General features: G+C 48.3%; 1 protein-coding gene across 1 annotated transcript in view; it reads right to left on the reverse strand.

Annotated features, from left to right (window-relative positions):
• Positions 1 to 26,397, reverse strand: part of LOC121536376 (unconventional myosin-XVI) — a 179,804-nt gene that overhangs the window by 31,125 nt on the left and 122,282 nt on the right. The window contains exons 27-31 of the mRNA XM_041843646.2: positions 25,797 to 25,899; positions 21,321 to 21,417; positions 20,974 to 21,235; positions 15,762 to 16,141; positions 14,350 to 15,633 (exon numbers count right to left, since the gene is read on the reverse strand). Of these exons, the coding sequence (XP_041699580.2) occupies positions 14,350 to 15,633; positions 15,762 to 16,141; positions 20,974 to 21,235; positions 21,321 to 21,417; positions 25,797 to 25,899 (2,126 nt within the window). The remainder of the gene's footprint in view (positions 1 to 14,349; positions 15,634 to 15,761; positions 16,142 to 20,973; positions 21,236 to 21,320; positions 21,418 to 25,796; positions 25,900 to 26,397) is intronic.

The raw sequence follows: 26,397 nt of genomic DNA on the forward strand, positions 1-26,397 counted from the left end.
ATTGAGAAAGGCCACCGTAGGCAGACCAGGCTCTCAAGAGACGACAGGCTATGTGCACACTGCCCACAAAATGAGGTGGAAACTGAGCTGCACTTATATATGACCATATTAGAGAAACATAAATTATTTCCCTCAGATTACACAGACCCACAAAGAATTAGAAAACAAATCCAATTTTGATAAACTCCCATATCTACTGGGTGAAACACCACAGTGTGCCATCACAGCAGCAATATTTGTGACCTGTTGCCACAAGAAAAGGGCAACCAGTGAGGAACAAACAACATTGTAAATACAACCCATATTTATGTTTATTTATTTTCTCTTTTGTACTTTGACTATTTGCAAACCTTTACAACACTGTATATAGACATAATTTGACATTTGAAATGTCTTTATTCTTTTGGAACTTTTTTGAGTGTAATGTTTACTGTTCATTTTTGATTGTTTATTTGTTTATTTCACAGTGTGTTTTCCAGTGTGAGTGTGCGTTAACAATGAGTAACATTTCTTAATGATCTAACAGTTATTGCTTGTGTTCATATCATATTTAGTGTTGAAGGGAAGAGTTTGAACATGTATTTTATGAAATGGTCTCTTTAAATCACTGCAGTAACAGGCAAAGTGAGAACACATTGTACCCATTTGATCAAATTAAAATCTAATTTTATTTGTCAAATGACTAAAATGTAAATGTAACTACTGACCACAGCTATACAACTACTGACCACAGCCATACAACTACTGACCACAGCAATACAACTACTGACCACAGCCATAAAACTACTGACCACAGCAATACAACTACTGACCACAGCCATACAACTACTGACCACAACTACTGACCACAGCCATACAACTACTGACCACAGCCATACAACTATTGACCATAACCACTGAACACAGCGACACCACTACTGACCACATCCATAAAACTACTGACCACAGCCATACATCTACTGACCACAGCCATATACCTACTGACCACAGCCATACAGCTACTGACCACAACTACCGACCACAGCTATACAACTACTGACCACAGCCATACAACTACTACTAACCACAACTACTGATAACAGCCACACTACTGACCACAACTACTGACCACAGCCATACAACTTTTCAAAAAACAACTACTGACCACAACCACTGAACACGACACCACTACTTTGTCAAATGACTAAAATGTAAATGTAACTACTGACCACAGCAATACAACTACTGACCACAGCCATACAACTACTGACCACAGCAATACAACTACTGACCACAGCCATACAACTACTGACCACAGCAATACAACTACTGACCACAGCCATACAACTACTGACCACAACTACTGACCACAGCCATACAACTACTGACCACAGCCATACAACTATTGACCATAACCACTGAACACAGCGACACCACTACTGACCACATCCATAAAACTACTGACCACAGCCATACATCTACTGACCACAGCCATACAACTACTGACCACAGCCATACAGCTACTGACCACAACTACCGACCACAGCCATACAACTACTGACCACAGCCATACAACTACTACTAACCACAACTACAGACCACAGCCACACTACTGACCACAACTACTAACCACAGCAATACAACTTTTCAAAAAACAATTACTGACCACAACCACTGAACACGACACCACTACTCACCGCAGACATAAAACTACTGACCACAGCCATACAATTACTGACCACAGCCATACAACTATTGACCGCAGACATAGAACTACTGACCACAGCCATACAGCTACTGACCACAACTACTGTCCACAGCCATACAACTACTGACCACAACTACTGACCACAACGACACCACTACTCACCACAGACATAGAACTACTGACCACAGTCATACAACTACTGACCACAGCATACAACTACTAACCACAACTACTGACCACAGCCACACTACTGACCACAACTACTGACCATAGCCATACTACTAACCACAACTACTGAACACAACTACTGAACACAACCACACAACGTTTGAAAACAACTACTGACCACTATTGACCAGAACTACTGCCCAGAGCCATACAACAACTGACCACAACTACTGACCACAGCCATACAACTATTGACCACAGCCATACAACTATTGACCACAACCATACAACTACTGACCACAGCCATACAACTACTGACCACAGCAATACAACTACTGACCACAACTACTGACCACAACCATACACCTACTGACCACAGCCATACAACTACTAACCAGAACTACTGACCACAGCCACACTACTGATCACAGCCATGCAACTACTGACCACAGCCATGCAACTACTGACCACAGCCATACAAGTACTGACCACAACTACTGACCTCAGCCATACAAGTACTGACCACAACTACTGACCACAGCCATACATCTACTGACCACAACTACTGACCACAGCCATACATCTACTGAACACAACTACTGACCACAACCATACAACTACTGACCACAGCATACAAATACTAACCACAACTACTGACCACAGCCAAACTACTGGCCACAACTACTGACCACAACTACTGAACACAACTACTGAACACAACCGCACAACATTTGAACACAACTACTGACCGCTATTGACCAGAACTACTGCCCAGCGCCATACAACAACTGACCACAACTACTGACCACAGCCATACAACTTTTGACCACAGCCATACAACTACTGACCACAGCCATACAACTACTGACCACAGCATAAACCTCCTGACCACAGCCACACAACTGACCACAACTACTGACCATAGCCATACTACTGACCACAACTACTGAACACAACCACACAACTTCTGAACACAACTACTGACTACTTTTGACCAGAACTACTGACCACAGCCATACAACAACTGACCACAACTACTGACCACAGCCATATACCTTTTAAAAAACAACTACTGACCACAACCACTGAACACAACGACACAACTAGTCACTGCAGACATAGAACTACTGACCACAGCCATACAACTACTGACCACAGCCATACAACTACTGACCACAGCATACAACTACTAACCACAACTACTGACCACAGCCACACTACTGACCACAACTACTGACCATAGCCATACTACTAACCACAACTACTGACCACAGCCACACTACTGACCACATCCACACTACTGACCACATTCATGCAACTACTGACCACAGCCATGCAACTACTGACCACAACTACTGACCACAGCCATACAACTACTAACCACAACTACTGACCACAGCCACACTACTGACCACAACTACTGACCACAGCCATACTACTCACCACAACTACTGACCACAACTACTGAACACACCCACACAACTTTTGAACACAACTACTGACCACTATTGACCAGAACTACTGCCCAGAGCCATAAAACAACTGACAACAACTACTGACCACAGCCATACAACTATTGACCACAGCCATACAACTATTGACCACAGCCATACAACTACTGACCACAGCAATACAACTATGACCACAGCCATACAACTACTAACCACAACTACTGACCACAGCCATATAACTACTAACCACAACTACTGACCACAGCCATACAGATGCTGACAACAACTACTGACAACAGCCACGCTACTGACCACAGCCATGCAACTACTGACCACAGCCATACAAGTACTGACAACAACTACTGACCACAGCCATACATCTACTGACCACAACTACTCATCACAGCCATACAACTACTGACCACAGCCATACAACTATTGACCACAGCCATACAACTACTAACCACAATTACTGACCATAACCAAACAACTACTGACCACAACTACAGAACACAACCACACAACTACTGACCACTATTGACCAGAACTACTGACCACAGCCATACAACTATGACAAATGTATGCACTCACTAACTGTAAGTCGCTCTGGATAAGAGCGTCTGCTAAATGACTAAAATATAAATGTAATGCCGAATACAACGGGTGTAGACTTAACCGTGAAATGCTTGCGTACGGGCCCTTCCCAACAGTGCAGAATTAACACAAGAGGAATAAAATACACAATAATGGAGCTACATAGAGGGAGTACCAGTACCAGATCAATGTGGAGCTATATACAGGGAGTACCAGTACCAGATCAATGTGGAGCTATATACAGGGAGTACCGGTACCAGATCAATGTGGAGCTATATACAGGGAGTACCAGTACCAGATCAATGTGGAGCTATATACAGGGAGTACCAGTACCAGATCAATGTGGAGCTATATACAGGGAGTACCAGTACCAGATCAATGTGGAGCTATATACAGGGAGTACCAGTACCAGATCAATGTGGAGCTATATACAGGGAGTACCAGTACCAGATCAATGTGGAGCTATATACAGGGAGTACCAGTACCAGATCAATGTGGAGCTATATACAGGGAGTACCAGTACCAGATCAATGTGGAGCTATATACAGGGAGTACCAGTACCAGATCAATGTGGAGCTATATACAGGGAGTACCAGTACCAGATCAAAGTGGAGCTATATACAGGGAGTACCAGATCAATGTTGAGCTATATACAGGGAGTACCAGTACCAGATCAATGTGGAGCTATATACAGGGAGTACTAGTACCAGATCAATGTGCAGGGGTACAGTATGAGGTATTTGAGGTAGATATGTACATAAAGGCAGGGTAAAGTGACTAGGCATCAGGATAGATAATAAGAGTAAAATAAATAACAGAGTAGCAGCAGCATATGATGAGTTTAAAAGTGTGTGTGTATGTGTGTGTGCGTTTGTGTGTATGTGTTGTCGGTATGCGGGTGTTTTATGTGTGTGTGTGCATATGTAGTGTATGTGAATGTGTGTGGGTTTTGTGTGAGAGTGTCAGTGTAGTGTGTGTTTGAGTGTGTATATACACGGTGTACAAAAAATTAGGAACACCTTCCTAATATTGAGTTGCACCCCCTTATTCCCTTAGAACAGCCTCAATTAATCAGGCCATGGACTCTACACAGCCAGGTCACCCGTGATACAAGTCAGTATTCAACGTCCATCCATGTCTGAGGACGTCGGGAGATGACCTGGAAACTGACCACTAGGGGCAACAGTGAGCGCTATTACCTTCAAATAGGTTTCGATTTTGCTAAGGTGTTGTGGATGGGGATGGTAGATTGGTGTAAGCATCTGCCTCTGGTGACAAAGGTTGCATGTTTGAATCCAGTGATAGAAAGTGGTTTTCGATAATTTTGTTTTAAGCCAATCCCAAACCTTAACCCTTACCTTAACCATTCAGAGTTAATGCCTAACCTTAACCCTTACCTTAACCATTCAGAGTTAATGCCTAACCTTAACCTTTGGAACAACTTCGAAATGTGACATTAAGAAACATGGATGAACGTCTAATTCTGACGTGAGACTGTGAGAGCTTGTTGCTCTACAAGGTGTCGAAAGCGTTCCACAGAGATGCTGGCCAATGTTGACTCCAATGCTTCCCACAGTTGTGTCAAGTTGGCTGGATGTCCTTTAGGTGGTGGATCATTCTTGACACACACGGGAAAATGTTGAGCGTGAAAAACCCAGCAGCGTTGCAGTTCTTGACATACTCAAACCGGTGCGCTTGGCACCTACTAACACAACCTGTTCAAAGGCACTTCAATATTTTGTCTTGCCCATTCACCCTCTGAATGGCACACATACACAATCCACGTCTCAATATTCTCAAGGCTTAAACATCCTTCTTTAACCTGTCTCCTCCCCTTAATCTACACTGATGGAAGTGGATTTAACAAGTGACATCAATAAGGGATCATAGCTTTCACCTGGATTCACCTGGTCAGTAGTCTATGTCATGGAAAGGTGTTCCTAATGTTTTGTACACTCAGTCTAGTGAGTGTGCGTAGGGTCGGTGCAAAATAGAGTCAGTGTAGATAGTCCGGGTAACCATTAATTAACTATTTAGCACTCTGGCTAATTAGCAGACTTATGGCTTGGGGGTAGAAGCTGTCTTGCAGCCTGTTGGTCCGAGAGCCGATTCTCCGGTACCGTTAACCAGACGGTAGCAGAGTGAACAGTCTATGGCTTGGGTGGCTGGAGTTTTTGGCAATGTGACGGGCCTTCCTCTGACACCGCCTGGTGATGTACTGGGCTGTCCCCACTACCCTCTGTAGCGCTTTGCGGTCGAGGGTGGTGCAATTGCCATATCAAGCGGTGATGCAGCCAGTCAAGATGCTCTCGATGGTGCAGCTGTAGAACTTTCTGAGGATCTGAGGGCCCATGCCAAATCTTCTCAGCCTCCTGAACGGGAAGAGGTGCTATCGTGCCCTCTTCACGACCGTGTGCATGTGTGTGGACCATGTTAAGTCCTTAGTGATGTGGACGCCAAGGAACTTGAAGCTCTCGATCCGCTCCACTACAGCCCCATCGATCTCGTACATGTGTAGGAACACTGTGACCTAGTGTAGCTCTAGTGTTGACCATCTCCATTGATATGAGTGATACATACCTTTGCCCTTCTTCTCCAAAGGTTAGGTGATGCATCACTGGCACCAAGGGGCCTACGTGCTCTGCTCTGCATGCACTATACAGTGGTTTGGTGAAATTGCCTTTCTAACGTCATATCTTAACTTCATCAGCGGAAGGCAAGGCTGTGACCGGAGCATCTGTTCCACTTGAGAGACGTGGAACCCCAAATCAATTCCCATCATGTTGTTCCTGTACCGTTCCAGAATGATATGGAATATTCCAAGCTGGGGTATGGTTGGTATATACCTGTGTTATTGAGGTGATATTGGATTACATTCCCAGCCAACATCATAAATCTGATGAGATTGAGTCTATATGAATGATTTATATTCTCTTATATGAGGTTAGAATGGGGTCTGGTAGAGAGAGTACCTGGGTATGATAGAGTGGCTCTCTGCCCAGCTGCAGTTCACAGCTGTTTGATAACCTGATAATCATAATCTAGGCATCGCGTCTCAATGCCTTTAAAACACCTGTTTAATATTAGCTCATCTACCCTTTGTTACTCCATATGATCTAACCCAAATAGGGTGTTTTAACATCAGATTTATAATTCATGATGACATGATTATGTGATTGTGTTGTGATTTATTTATTAGTTAGATTTCATACTACATCATATTAGAGTATGATAATGGTTGAGATTCTCTTTCACTGTTTGCACTAATGTACTGTACAGTAGAATCAGCATCAGTGTGTGGGTGGGTGTCATGCCGTGCAAGCATTACACAGTCAACTGAGACGTCCTGTCACTTGAAGACAAATGTAATTATATGTGGGAAGGAGTGACATATCTTTCACAATCTGGAGAAGGGAAATCACCCTCTCTCCTCTAATCTCCCTACTCTCCTTCTCCCCTCTCCCTCCTCTCCTCCTCCTCCTCTCTAGCTACTCCCCTCCTCCTCCTCTCTCCCTCCTCTCCTCCTCCTCTCTCCCTCCTCCTCCTCCTCCTCCTCCATCCCTCATCTCCTCCTCCTCTCTCCCTCCTCCTCCTCCTCCTCTCTCTCTCCCTCCTCCTCCTCCTCCTCTCTCCCTACTCAATTCAATTCAACTCAATTCAAAGGAATTTATTGGCATGGGAAACATCTGTTTACATTGCCAAAGCAAGTGAAATAGATAATAAACCAAAGTGAAATAAACAATAAAAATGAACAGTAAACATTACACTCACATAAAAAAAAAAGGAATAGAGACATTTCAAATGTCATACTATGGATGTATAGAGTGTCATAACAATGTGCAAATAGGTCAAGTACAAAAGGGAGAAAAAAATATGTTTAAATATGGGTTGTATTTACAATTGTGTTTTTTCTTCACTGGTTGCCCTTTTCTTGTGGCAACAGGTCACAAATTGTGCTGCTGTGATGGCACACTGTGGTATTTCAGCCAATAGATATGTGAGTTTATCAAAATTGGATTTGTTTTCAAATTCTTTGTGGGTCTGTGTAATCTGAGGGAAATATGTGTCTCTAATGTGGTGATACATTTGGCAGGAGGTTAGGAAGTGCAGCTCAGTTTCCACCTCATTTTGTGGGCAGCGTGCACATAGCCTGTCTTCTCTTGAGAGCCTGGTCTGCCTACGGCGGCCTTTCTCAATAGCAAGGCTATGCTCATTGAGTCTGTACATAGTCAATGCTTTCCTTAATTTTGGGTCAGTCACCGTGGCCAGGTATTCTGCCACTGTGTACTCTCTGTTTAGGGCCAAATAGCATTCCAGTTTGCTCAGTTTTTTGTAAATTCTTTCCAATGTGTCAAGTAATTATCTTTTTGTTTTCTCATTGTATGGTTGGGTCTAATTGTGTTGCTGTCCTGGGGCTCTGTGGGGTCTGTTTGTGTTTGTGATCAGAGCCCCAGGACCAGCTTGCTTAGGGGACTCTTCTCCAGGTTCATCTCTCTGTAGGTGATGGCTTTGTTATGGAAGGTTTGGGAATTGCTTCCTTTTAGGTGGTTGTAGAATTTAACAGGTATTGGCCTAATTCTGCTCTGCATGCATTATTTTGTGTTTTACGTTGTACAAGGAGGATGTTTTAGCAAAATTCTGCATGCAGATTCTTAATTTTGTGAATTCTTGGTTGTTGAGTGAACCCCAGACCTCACCCAAGACCGCAGACCTCACAACCATGAAGGGCCTTGGGTTCTACTCTCCTCCTCCTCCTCCTCCTCCTCCTCCTCCTCCTCCTCCTCCTCCTCCTCCTCTTTTCTTCTCTTCTCTTCTCTTCTCTTCTCTTCTCTTCTCTTCTCTTCTCTTCTCTTCTCTTCTCTTCTCTTCTCTTCTCTTCTCTTCTCTTCTCCTCCTTCTCTCTCTCTACTCTCCTCCTCCTCTCTCCCTCCTCTCCTCCTCCTCTCCTCTGCTCCTCCTCCTCCTCTCTATCTCTTCTCCTCCTCCTCTCTTCCTCCTCGCTCCCTCTTCTCCTCCTCCTATCTCCCTCCTCCTTCTCCTCCTCTCTCCCTCCTCTCCTCCTCCTCCTCTTCTCGCCCCCCTCCTCCTCTCTCTCTCCCTCCCTCCTTTCCTCATTCTCTCTCCCTCGTATCCTCCTATTCTCCTCCTCCTATCTCCCTCCCTTCTTTCTCCCTCCTCTCCTCCTTCTCTCTCCGTCCTCTCCTCCTCCTCTCTCCCTCCTCTCCTCCTTCTCTCTCCCTCCTCTCCTCTTCTTCTCTCTCCCTCCTCCACTCCTCCTCTCTCCCCCCTCCTCCTCTCTCCCTCCTTTCCTCCTTCTCTCTCCCTCCTATCCTCCTATTCTCCTCCTCCTATCTCCCTCTTCTCTCCCTCATCTCCTCCTTCTCTCTCCGTCCTCTCCTCCTCCTCTCTCCCTCCTCTCCTCCTCCTCTCTCCCTCCTCCCCTCCTCCTCTCTCCTCTCCTCCTCCTCCTCTCTCTCTACTCTCCTCCTTCTCTCTCCCTCATCTCCTCCACCTCTCTCACTCCTCTCCTCCTCCTCTCTCCCTCCTCTCCTCCTCCTCCCTCCCCCTCCACTCTCTCCCTCCTCCTCCTCTCTCCCTCCTCTCCTCTCCTCCTCCTCTCTCCCTCCTCTCCTCCTCCTCTCTCTCTACTTAACTCCTTCTCTCTTCTTCCTCTCTTCCTCCTCTCCTTCTCCGCTCTCCCTCCTCTCCTCCTCTCTTCCTCCTCTCTTCCTACTCTCCTCCTCCTCTCCCCCTCCTCTCCTCCTCCTCCCTGCTCCTCCTCTCTCTCTCCATCCTCTTCCTCCTCCTCCTCCTCCTCTCTCCCTCCCCTCCTCCTCCTCTCTCCCTCCTCTCCTGCTTCTCTCTCCCTCCTCTCCTCCTCCTCTCTCCCTCCTCCTCTCTCCCTTCTCTCCTTCTTTCTCCATCCTCTCCTCCTCCTCTCTCCCTCCTCTCCTCTTTTCTATCATTCCTCTCCTCCTCCTCTCCTCCTCCTCTCCTCCTCCTATCTCTCTACTTAACACCTTCTCTCTTCCTCCTCTCTTCCTCCTCTCTTCCTCCTCTCCACCTCCACTCTCCCTCCTCTCCTCCTCTTCTCTTCCTACACTCCTCCTCCTCCTCTATCCCTCCTCTCGTCCTCGTCCTCCTCCCTCCTCCTCCTCCTCTCTCTCTCCCTCCTCTTCCTTCTCCTCCTCTCTCCTCTCCTCTCCTCCTCCTCTCTTCTACTCTCCTCCTCCTTTCTCCCTCCTCTCCTCTCCTCTTTCTCTACTTTCCTCCTTCTCTCTTCCTCCTCTCCTCCTCCTCTCTCCCCCTCCTCTCACCCTCCTCTCATCCTCCTCATCTCCTCCTCCTACTCTCTCTCTCCTCTCCTCCTTCTCTCTCCCTCCTCTCCTCCTCCTCTCTAGCTACTCTCCTCCTCCTCTCTTCCTTCTTTTCCTCCTCTCTAGCTACTCTCTTCCTCCTCTCTCCCTCCTCTCCTCCTCCTCTCTCCCTCCTCTCATCCTCGTCTCTCCTCTCCTCCTCTCTCCCTTCTCTCCTCCTTCTCTATCCCTCCTCTCCCCCTCCTCTCTCCCTCCTCTCCTCCTCCTCTCTCTCTACTTTCCTCCTTCTCTCTCCCTCCTCTCCTCCTCTTCTCTCTCTACTTTCCTCCTTCTCTCTCCCTCCTCTCCTCCTCCACTCTCGCTCCTCTCAAACTCCTCTCTCCCTTCTCTCCTTCTTTCACCCTCCTCTCCTCCTCCTCTCTCTACTTAACTCATTCTCTCTTCCTCCTCTCCACCTCCGCTCTCCCTCCTCTCCTCCTACTCTCCTCCTCCTCTCTCCCTCCTCCTCCTCTCTCCCTCATCCTCCTCCTCCTCCTCCTCTACATCCTCCTCATCCTCTCTCCCTCCTCTACTCCTTTTCTATCCCTCCTCTCCTCCTCCTCTCCTCCTCCTCTCTCTCTACTTTCCTCCTTCTCTCTCCCTCCTCTCCTCCTCCTCTCCTCCTCCTCTACCCTCTCCTCTCCTCCTCCCTCCTCTCTCTCTACTCTCCTCCTTCTCTCTCCCTCATCTCCTCCACCTCTCTCCCTCCTCTCCTCTCTCTCTTCCTCTCTCTTCCTCCCTCCCCCTACTCTCTCTACCTCCTCTCTACCTCCTCTCCTGCTTCTCTCTCCCCCTCCTCCTCTCTCCATTCTCTCCTGCTCCTATTTCTCTACTTAACTCCTTCTCTCTTCCTCCTCTCTCCCTCCTCCTCCTCACTTCCTCCTCTCCTCCTTCTCTCTCCCTCCTCCTCTCTCCCTTCTCTCCTCCACCTCTCTCCCTCCTCTCCTCCTCCTCTCTCCCTCCTCTCCTCCTCCTCCTCCCTCCTCTCTCTCCCTCCTCCTCCTCTCTACCTCCTCTCCTGCTTCTCTCTCCCTCCTCTCCTCCTACTCTCTCCCTCCTCTCCTCCTCCTCTCTCCCTTCTCTCCTCCTCCTATCTCTCTACTTAACACCTTCTCTCTTCCTCCTCTCTTCCTCCTCTCTTCCTCCTCTCCACCTCCACTCTCCCTCCTCTCCTCCTCTTCTCTTCCTACACTCCTCCTCCTCCTCTATCCCTCCTCTCGTCCTCCTCCTCCTCCCTCCTCCTCCTCCTCTCTCTCTCCCTCCTCTTCCTTCTCCTCCTCTCTCCCTCCTCTCCTCCTCCTCTCTTCTACTCTCCTCCTCCTTTCTCCCTCCTCTCCTCTCCTCTTTCTCTACTTTCCTCCTTCTCTCTTCCTCCTCTCCTCCTCCTCTCTCCCCCTCCTCTCACCCTCCTCTCATCCTCCTCATCTCCTCCTCCTACTCTCTCTCTCCTCTCCTCCTTCTCTCTCCCTCCTCTCCTCCTCCTCTCTAGCTACTCTCCTCCTCCTCTCTTCCATCTTTTCCTCCTCTCTAGCTACTCTCTTCCTCCTCTCTCCCTCCTCTCCTCCTCCTCTCTCCCTCCTCTCATCCTCGTCTCTCCTCTCCTCTCTCCCTTCTCTCCTCCTTCTCTATCCCTCCTCTCCCCCCTCCTCTCTCCCTCCTCTCCTCCTCCTCTCTCCCTCCTCCTCCTCCTCTCTCCCTCCTCTCCTCCTCCTCGCTCTCTACTTTCCTCCTCCTCTCTCCCTCCTCTCCCCCCTCCTCTCTCTCTCCCTCCTCCTCCTCCTCCTCCTCCTCCTCTCTCCCTCCTCTCCTCATTCTCTATCCATCCCTCTCCCCCCCTCTCTCCCTCCTCTCTTCCTCATCTCTCCCTCCTCTCCTCCTCCTCTCTCTCTACTTTCCTCCTCCTCTCTCCCTCCTCTCCCCCTCTCTCTCTCTCTCCCTCCTCCTCCTCCTCCTCCTCTCTCCCTCCTCTCCTCATTCTCTATCCCTCCTCTCCGCCTCCTCTCTTCCTCCTCTCTTCCTCCTCTCTCCCTCCTCTCCTCCTCCTTTCTCTCTCTACTCTCCTGCTTCTCTCTCCCTCCTCTCCCTCTCCTCGTCCTCTCTCTCTACTTTCCTCCTCCTCTTTCCCTCCTCTCCTCCTCCTTTCTCTCTCTACTCTCCTACTTTTCTCTCCCTCCTCTCCTCCTCCTTTCTATCACTACTCTCCTCCTTCTCTCTCCCTCCTCTCCTCCTCCTCTCTCCCTCCTCTCATCCTCCTCTCTCCCTTCTCTCCTCCTCCTCTCTCCCACCTCTCCTCCTTCTCTCTCCCTTCTCTCCTTCTTTCTCCCTCCTCTCCTCCTTCTCTCTCTCTACTCTCCTCCTTCTCTCTTCCTCCTCTCCTCCTCCTCTCTCCCCCTCCTCTCACCCTCCTCTCCTCCTCCCCATCTCCTCCTCCTACTCTCTCTCTCCTCTCCTCCATCTCTCTCCCTCCTCTCCTCCTCCTCTCTCCCTCCTCTCCTCCTCCTCTCTCCCTCCTCCTCCTCTCTCCCTTCTCTCCTTCTTTCTCCCTCCTCTCCTCTTCCTCTCTCTCTACTTTCCTCCTTCTCTCTCTCTACTCTCCTCCTCCTCTCTCCCTCCTCTCCTCCTCCTCTCTCCCTCCCCTCCACCTCCTATCTTCCTATTCTCTTCCTCCTCTCTCCCTCCTCTCCTCCTCCTCTCTAGCTACTCTCCTCCTCCTCTCTTCCTTCTTTTCCTCCTTTCTAGCTACTCTCTTCCTCCTCTCTCCCTCCTCTCCTCCTCCTCTCTCCCTCCTCCTCCTCTCTCCCTTCTCTCCTTCTTTCTCCCTCCTCTCCTCTTCCTCTCTCCCTCCTCTCATCCTCGTCTCTCCTCTCCTCCTCTCTCCCTTCTCTCCTCCTTCTCTATCCCTCCTCTCCCCCTCCTCTCTCCCTCCTCTCCTCCTCCTCTCTCCCTCCTCCTCCTCCTCTCTCCCTCCTCTCCTCCTCCTCGCTCTCTACTTTCCTCCTCCTCTCTCCCTCCTCTCCTCCTCCTCTCTCTCTCCCTCCTCCTCCTCTTCCTCCTCCTCCTCCTCCTCTCTCCCTCCTCTCCTCATTCTCTATCCCTCCTCTCCCCCTCCTCTCTCCCTCCTCTCTTCCTCCTCTCTCCCTCCTCTCCTCCTCCTCTCTCTCTACTTTCCTCCTCCTCTCTCCCTCCTCTCCCCCTCCTCTCTCTCTCCCTCCTCCTCCTCCTCCTCCTTTCTCCCTCCTCTCCTCATTCTCTATCCCTCCTCTCCGCCTCCTCTCTTCCTCCTCTCCTCCTCCTCTCTCCCTCCTCTCCTCCTCCTTTCTCTCTCTACTCTCCTGCTTCTCTCTCCCTCCTCTCCTCCTCCTCTCCTCGTCCTCTCTCTCTACTTTCCTCCTCCTCTTTCCCTCCTCTCCTCCTCCTTTCTCTCTCTACTCTCCTACTTTTCTCTCCCTCCTCTCCTCCTCCTTTCTATCACTACTCTCCTCCTTCTCTCTCCCTCCTCTCCTCCTCCTCTCTTCCTCCTCATCTTCCTCCTCTCTCCCTCCTCCTCCTCCTCTCTCCCTCCTCTCCTCCTCCTCTCTCTCTTCTCTCATCCTCTCTCCCTCCTCATCTTCCTCCTCTCTCCCTCCTCCTCCTCCTTCTCTCTCCCTCCTCTCCTCCTCCTCTTGACTCTGTCCTCTATTGATCAACAGGTATAGATCAAGACAGACAGACAGACAGTGCGTAGCCTAGCACCAGTAACACTGTGTCTGTCTGTAATCAGCTCCCTGAGATTGAAGGACGTAGAAGCACTAATAGCCTCCGCTGTCATGGATTCATGTCTTCATCACCTCAGAGTTTAGCACCACACACACGTGCACACACACACACACACACACACACACACACACACACACACACACACACACACACACACACACACACACACACACACACACACACAAAAAGACACACAAAGACACAGTTCTAGGGTGTTCTGGGTCAGATGTGTGTGTGCAGGGTCAGGGGGTGTATGAGACAGTGTGTGAAGCATTACACAGAGAGGTAAAGGTCATCTGTGTATGTGTGTGTGTGTGTGTGTTACATTGTGACATACCTCCCTCCCTCATCTTGCGTCCTGTAGTGGACTTCTTGAGTAGGCTGCGTCCAGAGCAGAACAGGGTGTTGAGCTCATCCAGGGCTGGCTGAGGGCTGGTCAGGGGTCTCCCGTTGGCTGGGTTGAACAGCAGGGGTGAGGATGTGCTGGAGTGGTTACGGCGCGGCTCTGGGCGGGTGGACTTGGCCGGAGAGTAGGGAGGGGGCTTGTCCCCCCCAGCCCTATGAGAGGAGGAAGAGTAGGAGGGCTTGGGAGAGTCCAAGCCGCCCCCGCCCGTGATGGAAGCAGCCCGGGTAAGGGAGAGGATGCTGGACTCTGGGGGGAAGGGGAAGTGGGAGGGGGGGCGATAGGGGGGAGGCAGGGCATTGTGGGGAGGAGGGGGAGGTGGAGGGGTGAGGGGAGGAGTGGGCTTGTCTGGGAGGAGGATGGAAAGAGAGGGGGAGGAGTCAGCGCGCTGGCGGTAGTACTGAGGGGAGAGGGGGCTGTCTGGGCCGGCGTAGTTCAGGTTGGTCTCAAACACAGGCAGCTTCTTCACCTCCAGAGGGGTGAGGGGCGACTCGTCAGATGCAGGGGAACAGGTGACGGGGGAGGGTGGGAACACCAGGAGAGGGGGGCGGTGGGTGAGCAGGTTGGGGAAGGGTGCAGGGATGTCACATCCTCCTTCTTTACTATGAGTTGGCTTGCTGCACCCTCCGGCGGCGGATGTTTGGGCCTCCATAGTGGTAGCTACACCCCCCAGCCCTGCCCTCTTCCCCTCCCCATTCTGAGGGGGGTACAAGCCCAACCCTAACCCCCCTAACATCAACCCTAACGCCTCCAGCTTCCCGGTGGCCTTCGCCGCAGCAACCGCCCCTCCCACAGGAAGTCCCACCTCCTCGGGCAGGAAGTACTTCATTTCCTCATAGACGGCCTCGGCGTCTCCCTGCTCGGGGCTGTCGGGGGGGTCCTGGTAACCCCCTCCTAGACTGTAACTCCTGGCCTGAGCTCCCACCATCTCTATGTACACATCCTCCTCATCCTGGTCATGGCTCAGTGTTACGCCTTGTGGGCCGTCCACAGACGCTGCACGCTGCATTAGCCCCCCGAGACCCCCTAGCCCCCCGGTGTGGGACAGCAGGGCCAGTTTGACATCAGCGGGGCGGAGCTGGAGGAGGTTAAAGCCGGCAGCATTGATCTCTTCATAGGAGCCAGTGAGCTTGGTGTTGGGGTTCCTCTTGGGCTTGGGAGGAGGCACCTTTCTCATGGTGGTGTAGTCATCACTGTGGGGCCGCGGCTTGGACAGAGCTGGGGAGGGGAGACATGAAAGGAGAAACAGTTCACAACAGTCACACTGACAGCTGTGTTTTGGGGTACATAGAGGCTAAGGTAATGATAGTTGAACAGTATGTCATGATTGGGGTGTTATATTGTACCATCTGTAGGGGACAGCTGTGTTTTGGGGGGGCTCCCTGCAGGGGACCTGTAGCCCTCTGGGGTGGGGCTCTCTCTTGGGGGTCCCAGGGTCAGTCCGGCGCTGACCGCCTCGTAGGACGCACTCAGACGAGTGTTGGGGTCCCGCTTGGGTTTAGGGGGAGGCTGTTTCCGTGGTGATGGCAAGCCTCCCCCTCCTCCCCCATCCTCAGTGGTGTGGTCCACCTGCTGAAGGGCCGATTTGATGGATGGGCCATGGCTGGAATGTACCAAGTTCCCAATAGCCAGAGGGATGGGCACTGAGCTGGAGCGGAAGTGGCGGATAGTCCGGCTCCCCCCACCGACAGAGCCGTCTTGGTTTCTCCCGCTCTTCTCCACAACCCTACATGGGAAATCAGATTGACATGAGAAATAAATGAACATGACAATTTTCTTATCCCCATTTCCATTAGTCTTTTTCTCTCCCTCTATTGCTCTATATCACTCTCTTCCTCTCCTTTCCATCCCATCTCACTTTCTGTCTGTTTCTATTTCCTATCTCCATCGCTCCTCCCTCTCTCCTCTAACCCTCATCATGGACAACCACACCTTCTGTTGATATTTGATCCTGGTTCCAACCAAACATAATATGATTTTCCTTGAGAGCCACAACAATAAGATCATTACTTTTAATCTAATACAAATCCAGATTAATTTAATTATTCCCATCATATCAACCACAGACTCCACTCAAATGTATGTCTGCATCATCTGTCATGCCACAAATATGTTCTAAAGAGGCCAATACGGGGGATAAAGAGTGGAAACCCAATGGATTATTTCTGCTCTTAAATGTTTAAGTCTAATCGGCTTGCTGTAATATGATATTCACTCTGCTCTGTAGTTTGATATTTCCTTCTCTAATCTGGAGGAAGCCATCTGTTGGTCCCTCTGGACCAGGTGGAGGGGGGGTTGTGTATGTATGTGTGTGTGTGTGAGAGAGATAGTGTGTGTGTGTCTCTGTGTGTTTGTTTGTCTGTCTGTCTGTCTGTGTGTGTGTGTGTGTGTGTGTGTGTGTGTGTGTGTGTGTGTGTGTGTGTGAGTGTGTGTGTGTGTGTGTGTGTGTGTGTGTGTTGGTTCTTCTATCCTAAAGTCCCCACAAGGATAGTAAAACAGCTATTTTAAGGTTAGGGTTAGGGTTTGGGTTACAATTATGGTTAGAATTAAGGTAACGGTAAGGGGTTAGTGGTTAGGGTTAGGGTTAGGGAAAATATGATTTTGAATGGAATTTAATTTTAGGTCCCCACGAGGATAGAAGAACATAACATGTGTGTGTGGAGGGGCTTTACTGCCTGAAGAGGTTTCCGACTGACTTTGGTGAGAGTGGGAGTAGCGTAGTAATCTGGCATGGGACACTCCCACAGGGATCCCAGCGACACACCACCACCCCACCCCTCCCTCACCCATATCCCCCTTCCACGTCTCCACACACCCTCCCTCACCCATATCCCCCTCTCCACACACACCCTACCTCACCCATATCCCCCTCTCCACACACCCTCCCTCACCCATATCCCCCTCTCCACACACACCCTCCCTCACCCATATCCCCCTCTCCACACACCCTCCCTCACCCATACCCTCCTCTCCACACACACACACCTTCCCTCACCCATATCCCCCTCTCCACACACACCCTCCTCACCTGTTAACCCCTCCTAATGCTGATGACAGAATTAGTGTGTGTGAGAGAGAAAATTACTCTCGAGAGGGAGGAGGAGGAGGAGGAGGAGGAGGAGGAGCGAGGAGGAGGAGGAGGAGGAGGAGGAGGAGGGAGGAGGGAGGAGGGAGGAGGGAGGAAAGGGGGATTACCATTGACATCCCCATCCCCTTCTCCTTGCCCTCCCTTTTCCTTCCTCCTCCTCTCCTTCCTCCCTGCTCCCCCTCTCCCTCCTCCCCCTCTCCCTCATCCCCCTCTCAATCCCTGACTCCAAAGCCCCTATCTTCCAGTCTCTGTCCCAGTAGCATATGTCCTGCTAGCATGTAAGGGCACATGGAGGACAGAAGCACAGGGAAGAGTGTTGTGTGTGTGTTCGTGTGCATGTTTGTGTCTCTCTGTGTGTGTTTCCTCTGTCTGCAGGATGTACACCCCCAGTGTTAAATTGCATTTTCAAACACAATCAGACTTGCAGCTGTTCTGGCCAATTGGAGGCTTATATCTGTCTTATTAGCATATTCGGAAGGAATACAGGAATTCATTCTAAAATGACAGCCTCTCTCATTTCCTAGTCCCTACACTGGAAAAGCATTTGGGCCCGTCTTACAATTCAAACAATGGTTGCCATGTCAACTAGAAACTGTATAAAGTGTAAATCATAGTCCACTGACGCTAGGACGTGATAGTCCAGTGTCCCATTGTGACACAGCCACACAGCTCTGAGACCACCACCCGCAGGTGACGCACAGCCCGAACACGCACCTCCGCACAATTCCCATCCAACGCGGCTCCGCATCCTCTAGTCATTTGAATGCGTTGACAGTTGTGGCAACAGTTGGAGAAATTGCTTGAGCTGCGCTGAGAATTCGAAAAGTATTAAGTAAGTTTGGGAACCACTCTAGAACAGTGGTTCCCAAACTTTCTATAGTCCCGTACCCCTTCAAACATTCAACCTCCAGCTGCATACCCCCTCTAGCACCAGGGTCAGCGCACTCTCAAATGTTGTTTTTTGCCATCATTGTAAGCCTGCCACACACACACACTATACATGTATTATTATTACATAAGAATGAGTGTGAGTTTTTGTCCCAACCCGGCTCGTGGGAAGTGACAAAGAGCTCTTATAGGACCAGGGCACAAATAATAATAATCAATAATTTTTCTCTTTATTTAGCCCTCTTACATATAAAACCTTATTTGTTCATCAAAAATGGTGAATAACTCACCACAGGTTAATGAGAAGAGTGTGTTTGAAAGGATGCAGATAACTCTGCAATGTTGGGTTGTATTGGAGAGAGTCACCCAGCTTCAGTTCATTTGCACACAAAAAAATCACACAATGATGAAAAGACCTGTGTGTTGTCCTAGTTAATGCAGACAGAGAAGAGCTCCAACTTCTTAGTCATAGCCTCAATATTGTCCCGCACATTGAATATAGTTGCAGAGAGTCCCTGTAATCCTAGATTCAGATCATTCAGGCGAGAAAAGACATCACCCAGACAGGCCAGTCATGTGAGAAACTCGTCATCATGCAAGCGGTCAGACAAGTGAAAATGATGGTCAGTAAAGAAAACTTTAAGCTCGTCTCTCAATTCAAAAAAACGTGTCAATACTTTGCCCCTTGATAACCAGCGCACTTCTGTATGTTGTAAAAGCATTACATGGTCGCTGCCCATATCATTGCATAATGCAGAAAATACACTAGAGTTCAGGGGCCTTGCTTTAACAAAGTCAACCATTTTCACTGTAGTGTCCAAAACGTATTTCAAGCTGTCAGGCATTCCCTTGGCAGCAAGAGCCTCTCTGTGGATGCTGCAGTGTGCCCAAATGGCGTTGGGAGCAACTGCTTGCACGCGTGTCACCACTCCACTATGTCTCCCTGTCATGGCTTTTGCGCCATCAGTACAGATACCAACACATCTTGACCACCAAAGTCCATTTGATGTCACAAAGCTGTCCAGTACTGTTGTCCTGGTTTCCAGTGGTTTACAGAAGAGGATGTCTTCCTTAATTGACCCCCCATAAACGTAACAGACATATACCAGGAGCTGTGCCAGGCCCCCCACGTCTGTTGACTCATCCAGCTGTAACGCATACAATTCACTGGCTTGTATGCGAAGCAGTAATTGTTTCAAAATATATCCTGCCATGTCACTGATGCGTTGTGAAACAGTGATGTTTGATGAAGGCATTGTCTGTATAGTTTTTTTGGCCTTTCCCCCCAGCATTGTCCCAGCCATATCCGCGGCAGCAGGAATAATTAAGTCCTCCACAATAGTATGGGGCTTGCCTGTCCTACCCACTAGGTAGCTCACCATATAAGACGCTTCTAGCCCCTTCTTATTAATGGTATCTGTTGCTTTTATACATGTCTTACTACTCGAAAGTCGTCTTAATTCTTGCTAAAAAAACTCCTGTGGCTTATTTTTAAAATTGGTATGTTTAGTTTCTAAATGTCTGCGCAAGAGTAAAGGTTTCATCGAGTTGTGAGATAGTACTTTTGCACATATAACACACTGTGGATTAGGAAAGGCACTACTCCCAATAGAAGTGAACCCCAAATCAATATAGTTCTCATCATATTTGTCTGTTGTTCGGTGCTTTCCCGGGTAAGGGGGCAGTAGCTCTTCGGCTGCATCAGATTCACAACTGTCAGTGTCCATGCTAGCTGGGCTAGCAACAAATGTAGAATTACTGATGCTAGCATTGGATGTGCTCGTGGAAGCAGAACAACTTGTGTCGTCGACAGGTGCAGGTGTAGTACTGCTGGTAGTAGCAGTACTACCAGTAGAGCTGGTATGTGTCTCTATGGACGCAGGCTGTACTTCTTTTAACCATTTATACATTTTCGAGGAAACGGAATGAGCAGCAGCTACGTTTGGCTACATACGGACCGTTAGTTTAATTCCCGCGAGAGAGTAACGGTTAATGTGATTGGATGTTAATTATTTGACTATATGATTTCGCTGAACACTAGATGGTTTAATTTTATTTTTGGCAGTGAAACAAGGCTACTCAGGCAATAAAAAAACATCATCCAAATGTATAGCCCCGTTGGAAAATCTAAATAGACAGTTTGAAAATGTGAATCACCCGATGGCACTGCTGTGTGTACGTGTACACATTTTGGACTAGGATAAAGCCTTAATGCGCTGCAGCCATAGGTCAGTGTAGGCACGGGGACATTGTTGAAACATTAATACATGCTGATGTTTAACTCATTATCTTATCAATCATCATATGGAATTATAGCCACCAGCCAGCACGGGCTCAATGACCTCATAACTCATACATCACATGACACACACACTGTTCACACATGTACACACACACCTTGTGACCTTGACATCCCTATAGTATCTGTGGTGGATTGGTTGAGTTACTGACAGCTACAGAATATAATCTACATCCAATCCATTATCATTATATTACATTATACTATTAGCTTCAAACCAATGAAGAAACACAAAACCACCACGAGCGACTTCTCTACGAGGGCGAAAGGGGTGGTCTCTTACCTCTTGGGGGTATCTTCTTCTTCCCCAACCGGCTCGGGCCTCTCACCGAGGGGCGGGCTGTTGCCGTGTGACCCGTTGCCATGGCAGCGCTGGTGGTCGCTCTCGCGGGCGATGTCGGAGGCGTTCTGGATGACCAGGTGGTCGTAGGTGCACAGGCCCTGGTCTTCTGCCCCCTGGAGGAACCTCTGGACACTGCAATCCTCTGTTGGCTGGGATGACAGTCTATGTCGCACACGCTGCCTGGCCAGCCAGCCACGGATCACTGACAGAGGGTAGAGGGAAAGAGAGTGGTTAATATTACACACACACACACACACACACACACAGGGATGCAAGTTGTGCTGTACCTTTCTGGCAGGTGATGATCTTCCTGTGTAGTTGGTGGCAGCGGTCGTTTAGCTGGTCAGCCTGCCAGTACCTCAGAAACACCTTACTGCTGCTCATCTGAGACACAGAGACAGAGACAGAGACAGAGACAGAGACAGAGACAGAGACAGAGAGACAGAGAGAGAGACAGAGACAGAGACAGAGACAGAGACAGAGACAGAGACAGAGACAGAGACAGAGACAGAGACAGAGACAGAGAGATAGAGACAGAGACAGAGACAGAGACAGAGACAGAGACAGAGACAGAGACAGAGAGAGAGACAGAGACAGAGACAGAGAGAGACAGAGACAGAGACAGAGACAGCGACAGAGAGAGAGACAGAGACACAGAGAGAGACAGAGACAGAGACAGCAACAGAGAGTGCGACAGAGACAGAGACAGCGACAGAGAGAGAGACAGAGACAGAGATAGAGACAGAGACAGAGACAGAGAGAGACAGAGACAGAGACAGCAACAGAGAGAGCGACAGAGACAGAGACAGCATCAGAGAGAGACAGAGAGAGAGACAGAGACAGAGATAGAGATAGAGACATAGACAGCGACAGAGAGAGAGAGACAGAGACAGAGAGAGAGACAGAGACAGAGAGAGGGATGGGGTTCAGTCAGTTTAAGGGTTCAATGAGTTTGCTGTAGTTACACTGAACAAAAATATAAACGCAACATGTAACAATTTCAAAGATTTTACTGAGTTACAGTTCATATAAAAATGTATGAAAAAGTATGAAAAATGTATGCACTCACTAACTGTAAGTCGCTCTGGATAAGAGCGTCTGCGAAATGACTAAAATGTAAATATAAAATATAAGGAAATCAGCACCTGGAACAGACACTTTTCAGTAGTAAGGACCTTAAAAGTGCGCGGAAGGCCTCTGATCATTTATAAGGAAATCAGTCATTTGAAATAAATTGATTAGGCCCTAATCTATGGATTTCACATGACTGGACAGGGGTGTAGCCATTGGGAGCCAGGCCCAGCCAATCAGAATTCGTTTTTCCCCACAAAAGGGAAAAACTGTTCATATCCTTTTCTAGTTAGTGAGTTATTAACCCAGTTATAGATCATTTGTAGTCAGCAATAGGGGAGTGATTGCTTCCTACAAGAGCACAAAACGTGTACATTTCTAGACACCTTTGAAAAGAAAATCAGGTAAAGAGATTTTTTTTTTGTCTTAAAGGTGCTGTGTTGTATTTTGAGGCAGACTTGAATAAGCAAAGTACCCAATACGCAGAGGGTAGCATAATTTGTCTGATTCTCTGTAATAATGGTATGGGAATAATAATGCATTTTATTTTGTAAAGTGATTTCTTGCATTAATCAACACAACAACATTTTCAGTCACCTCCTTGTCTGAGTGGCTAAAGGTTAGCCCTGCATGTTTTTTTCAAAGTTCTCATGGAATGTAGGCCTATATTGAACACCACACATTGGCTGCTACTGTAGGATGAATGATAGAACAGCTATTTCCATGTTAAAATGTTATGGGATGTATTTTCTCCATTGTTTTTGATGGTGGCCACTCTGGTAGGCCTACATTATGATCAAATAGCCACAGTAGCCTACATGACTGACCACTGTTAAAACTGTAACTTAAAGCAGGTACAGCCTCAGTGTTCACAGTAAACGCGCGCTGGAAGTTGCACAGAATTTTCACAATGTTCAAGTTTGCGCTCAGCAGACCTGACATTTTCTCAGTGCGGAAAAACATTAGAGGGAACATTGGTTGTAAGGCAGGTTGGACGCAATGCCAAATTCTCTAAAACAATGTTGGAGGCAGCTTATGGTAGAGAAATTAACATTCAATTCTCTGGCAACAGCGCTGGTGGACATTCCTGCAGTCAGCGTGCCAATTGCATGCTCCCTAAAAACTTGAAACATCTGTAGCATTGTGTTGTGTGACAAAACTGCACATTTTAAATAAAAGTGGTATTTTATTGTCCCCAGCACAAGATGCACCTGTGTAATGAGTTTGCTGTTTAGTCAGCTTCTTGATATGCCACAACTGTCAGATGGATGGATAATCTTGGCAAAGGATAAATGCTCACTAACAGGGATATAAACACATTTGTGCACAAAATTTGAGAGAAATAAGCTTTTGTGCGTATGGAAAATTTCTGGGATTTCTTATTTCAGCTCATGAAACACGGGACCAACACTTTACATGTTGCGTTTATATTTTTGTTCAGTGTAGTTTCAAGTTAGAGAACAACAAGTTCAAGTACTGAGACTAAAGCAATGAATCTCTGAAGTCTCCCTTTCCCTCTCTTATTCTCTCCCTATCTTCCTCCCATCCTCCCATGCTCTATCATCCTCCATCTTCCTCCATCTTCCTTAATCTTCCACCATCTTCCTTCATCCTCTATCATCCTCTATCTTCCTCCATCGTCCTCCATCCTCTATCATCCTCCATCTTCCTCCATCCTCTATCATCCTCTATCTTCCGCCATCTTCCTTCATTTTCCCTCATCTTCCTCCATCTTCCTTAATCTTCCACCATCTTCCTCCATCTTCCTCCTTCCTCTATCATCCTCTTTCTTCCTCTATGTTCCTCCCATCCTCTATCATCCTCTATCATCCTCCATCTTCCTCCATACTCTATCATCCTCTATCTTCCTCTATGTTCCTCCCATCCTCTATCATCCTCCATCTTCCTCCATCCTCTATCATCCTCTATCTTCCTCCATCTTCCTTCATTTTCCCTCATCTTCCCTCATCTTCCTCCATCTTCCTCCATCTTCCTCCATCTTCCCTCATCTTCCTCCCATCCTCTATCATCCTCTATCTTCCTCCATCTTCCTTCATTTTCCCTCATCTTCCCTCATCTTCCTCCATCTTCCTCCATCTTCCTCCATCTTCCCTCATCTTCCTCCCATCCTCTATCATCCTCTATCATCCTCTATCTTCCTATATCTTCCTCCATCCTCTATCTTCCTCCATCTTCCTCCCATCCTTCCATCCTCCCATCCTCTATCATCCTTCATCTTCCTCAATTTACCTCTATATTCCTCCCATCCTCTATCAATCTCCATCTTCCTCCCATCTTCTATCATCCTCTATCTTCCTCCCATTCTCCATCTTCCTCCATCTTCCTCCCATTCTCTATCATCCTCTATCATCCTCTATCTTCCTCCATCTTCCTCCCATCCTTCCACCCTCCCATCCTCTATCATCCTTCATCTTCCTCAATTTTCCTCTATATTCCTCCCATCCTCTATCAATCTCCATCTTCCTCCCATCTTCTATCATCCTCTATCTTCCTCCCATTCTCCATCTTCCTCCATCTTCCTCCCATCCTCCATCATCCTCTATCTTCCTCCCATATTCTATCTTCCTCTATCTTCCTCCATCTTTCCGTATCTTCCTCCCATCTTCCCCATTCCTTTCATTGTCCTCCATCTTCCTCCCATCCTCCATCTTCCTGTATTTTCCCTTATCTTCCTCCCATCCTCCCATACTCTAACATCCTCTATCTTCCTCCCATCCTCTATCTTCCCCTATCTTCCTCCCATCCTCCATTTTCCTCCATCTTCCTCTATATTCCTCCCATCCTCCATCTTCCTCCATCTTCCTCTATATTCCTCCCATCCTCTATCAATCTCCATCTTCCTCCCATCCTTTATCTTCCTCCCATCCTCCCATCCTCCCATACTCTAACATGCTCTATCTTCCTCCCATCGTCCATCTTCCTCTATATTCCTCCCATCCTCCATCTTCCTCCATCTTCCTCTATATTCCTCCCATTCTCCATCAATCTCTATCTTCCTCCCATCTTCTATCATCCTCTATGACTGAGGGTGTGTGTGAATGGATACAGATGTAACATGTTTTTGGATCTGTTAAAAGACTATTGCTGAATTTAGTGAATGTTGGGTGAGTGTAGAGGGGTAGTTACCCTCTTCCTGGGGCGGGGTGTAAGGGTCGCCTCGTCCCGCCTAGGACAGGTGCACAGACCATGGCACCGACATGCGCCCACACACCCAGACTATTAATTCCTATATACACCACTTGTCAGAAATGTGTGTGTGTGGGCCTGGGTGTATGTGTGTGTGTGTGAGAAAGTGTCTGGGAGGCATTGTGAGAGAGTGTGCGTGTGTGTGAGCCGGGAGCCGCCGTGAACCCCAGAGGTCACACACACACAGACAGTCTGGGAGACAGGGAGGGGAGGGGGAGGTGTCATGGACCGCTCCTGACTGCAGCTTGATGTGTGTGTGTGTGTTTCTGTGTGTATGTTTGTTTGTTTGTATGTGTGTGTGTGTGTGTGTGTAGTCTAGGGGGGTTGATTTAGAGGCAGCTGTAATAATAATAAATAATATGTTTAATCAGTAGTCCATGGGATTTCAAAATATAGTAGTCTGGGCTCAAAATATTCCTCTTCCATTCTTTTGTGTGGAGAGAGAGACAGACAGAGATTAAGGAAGCAGAGACACCACCACGAACCTGCCATCCTTGGAGTTTGCACTGCTGCAGAACAAAGCGACATTTCTCCTCTGATGAAAGCTTCTTCTTGACAGCTAGAGTGGTGTCCACTAGGTCTCTGTACCTGAGACACACACAGGAGAGAAACCATCAGCACACAGGAAGTACACATCTTATTACATCGGATCAATACATTCATTACATCTGGAGGGGAAGGATTTCAGTGTGACACCGCCTAATGGCATCGCTTAATGGTAAGGCTAGGATTGGGGCTGGGGCTGGGGCAATCTGATCCTAGATTTGTGGTGGCTCAGGCGGTTTAGAAACTCAATATAGTTCTGGTGGGGCCTCTCGGATGACCCGCCCATTCAGAAACTAGAGGGGTCATAGGTCAATGGGGGTCAAAAGGCAGGCCAGCCCCACAGCATCTGTTCCTATTGGTGTTGCCAGGGGCAACCGCTGCTGTGAGAGGTCAGTTGGAAGAGGGGGAGGGATTGTTTTGGTCGAAGAGGAGAGGGACAGAGAGGGTCAGTTCTATATTGTGTGGTTAGAGTTGGTCTTTGATCCTTTGTGTTTGGGTGGAGAGAACACTGGTAAGGGATATCTGGACAACTTTAACAAC

This window comes from Coregonus clupeaformis, chromosome 23, assembly GCF_020615455.1.
Source record: "Coregonus clupeaformis isolate EN_2021a chromosome 23, ASM2061545v1, whole genome shotgun sequence".
NCBI lineage: Eukaryota > Metazoa > Chordata > Actinopteri > Salmoniformes > Salmonidae > Coregonus > Coregonus clupeaformis.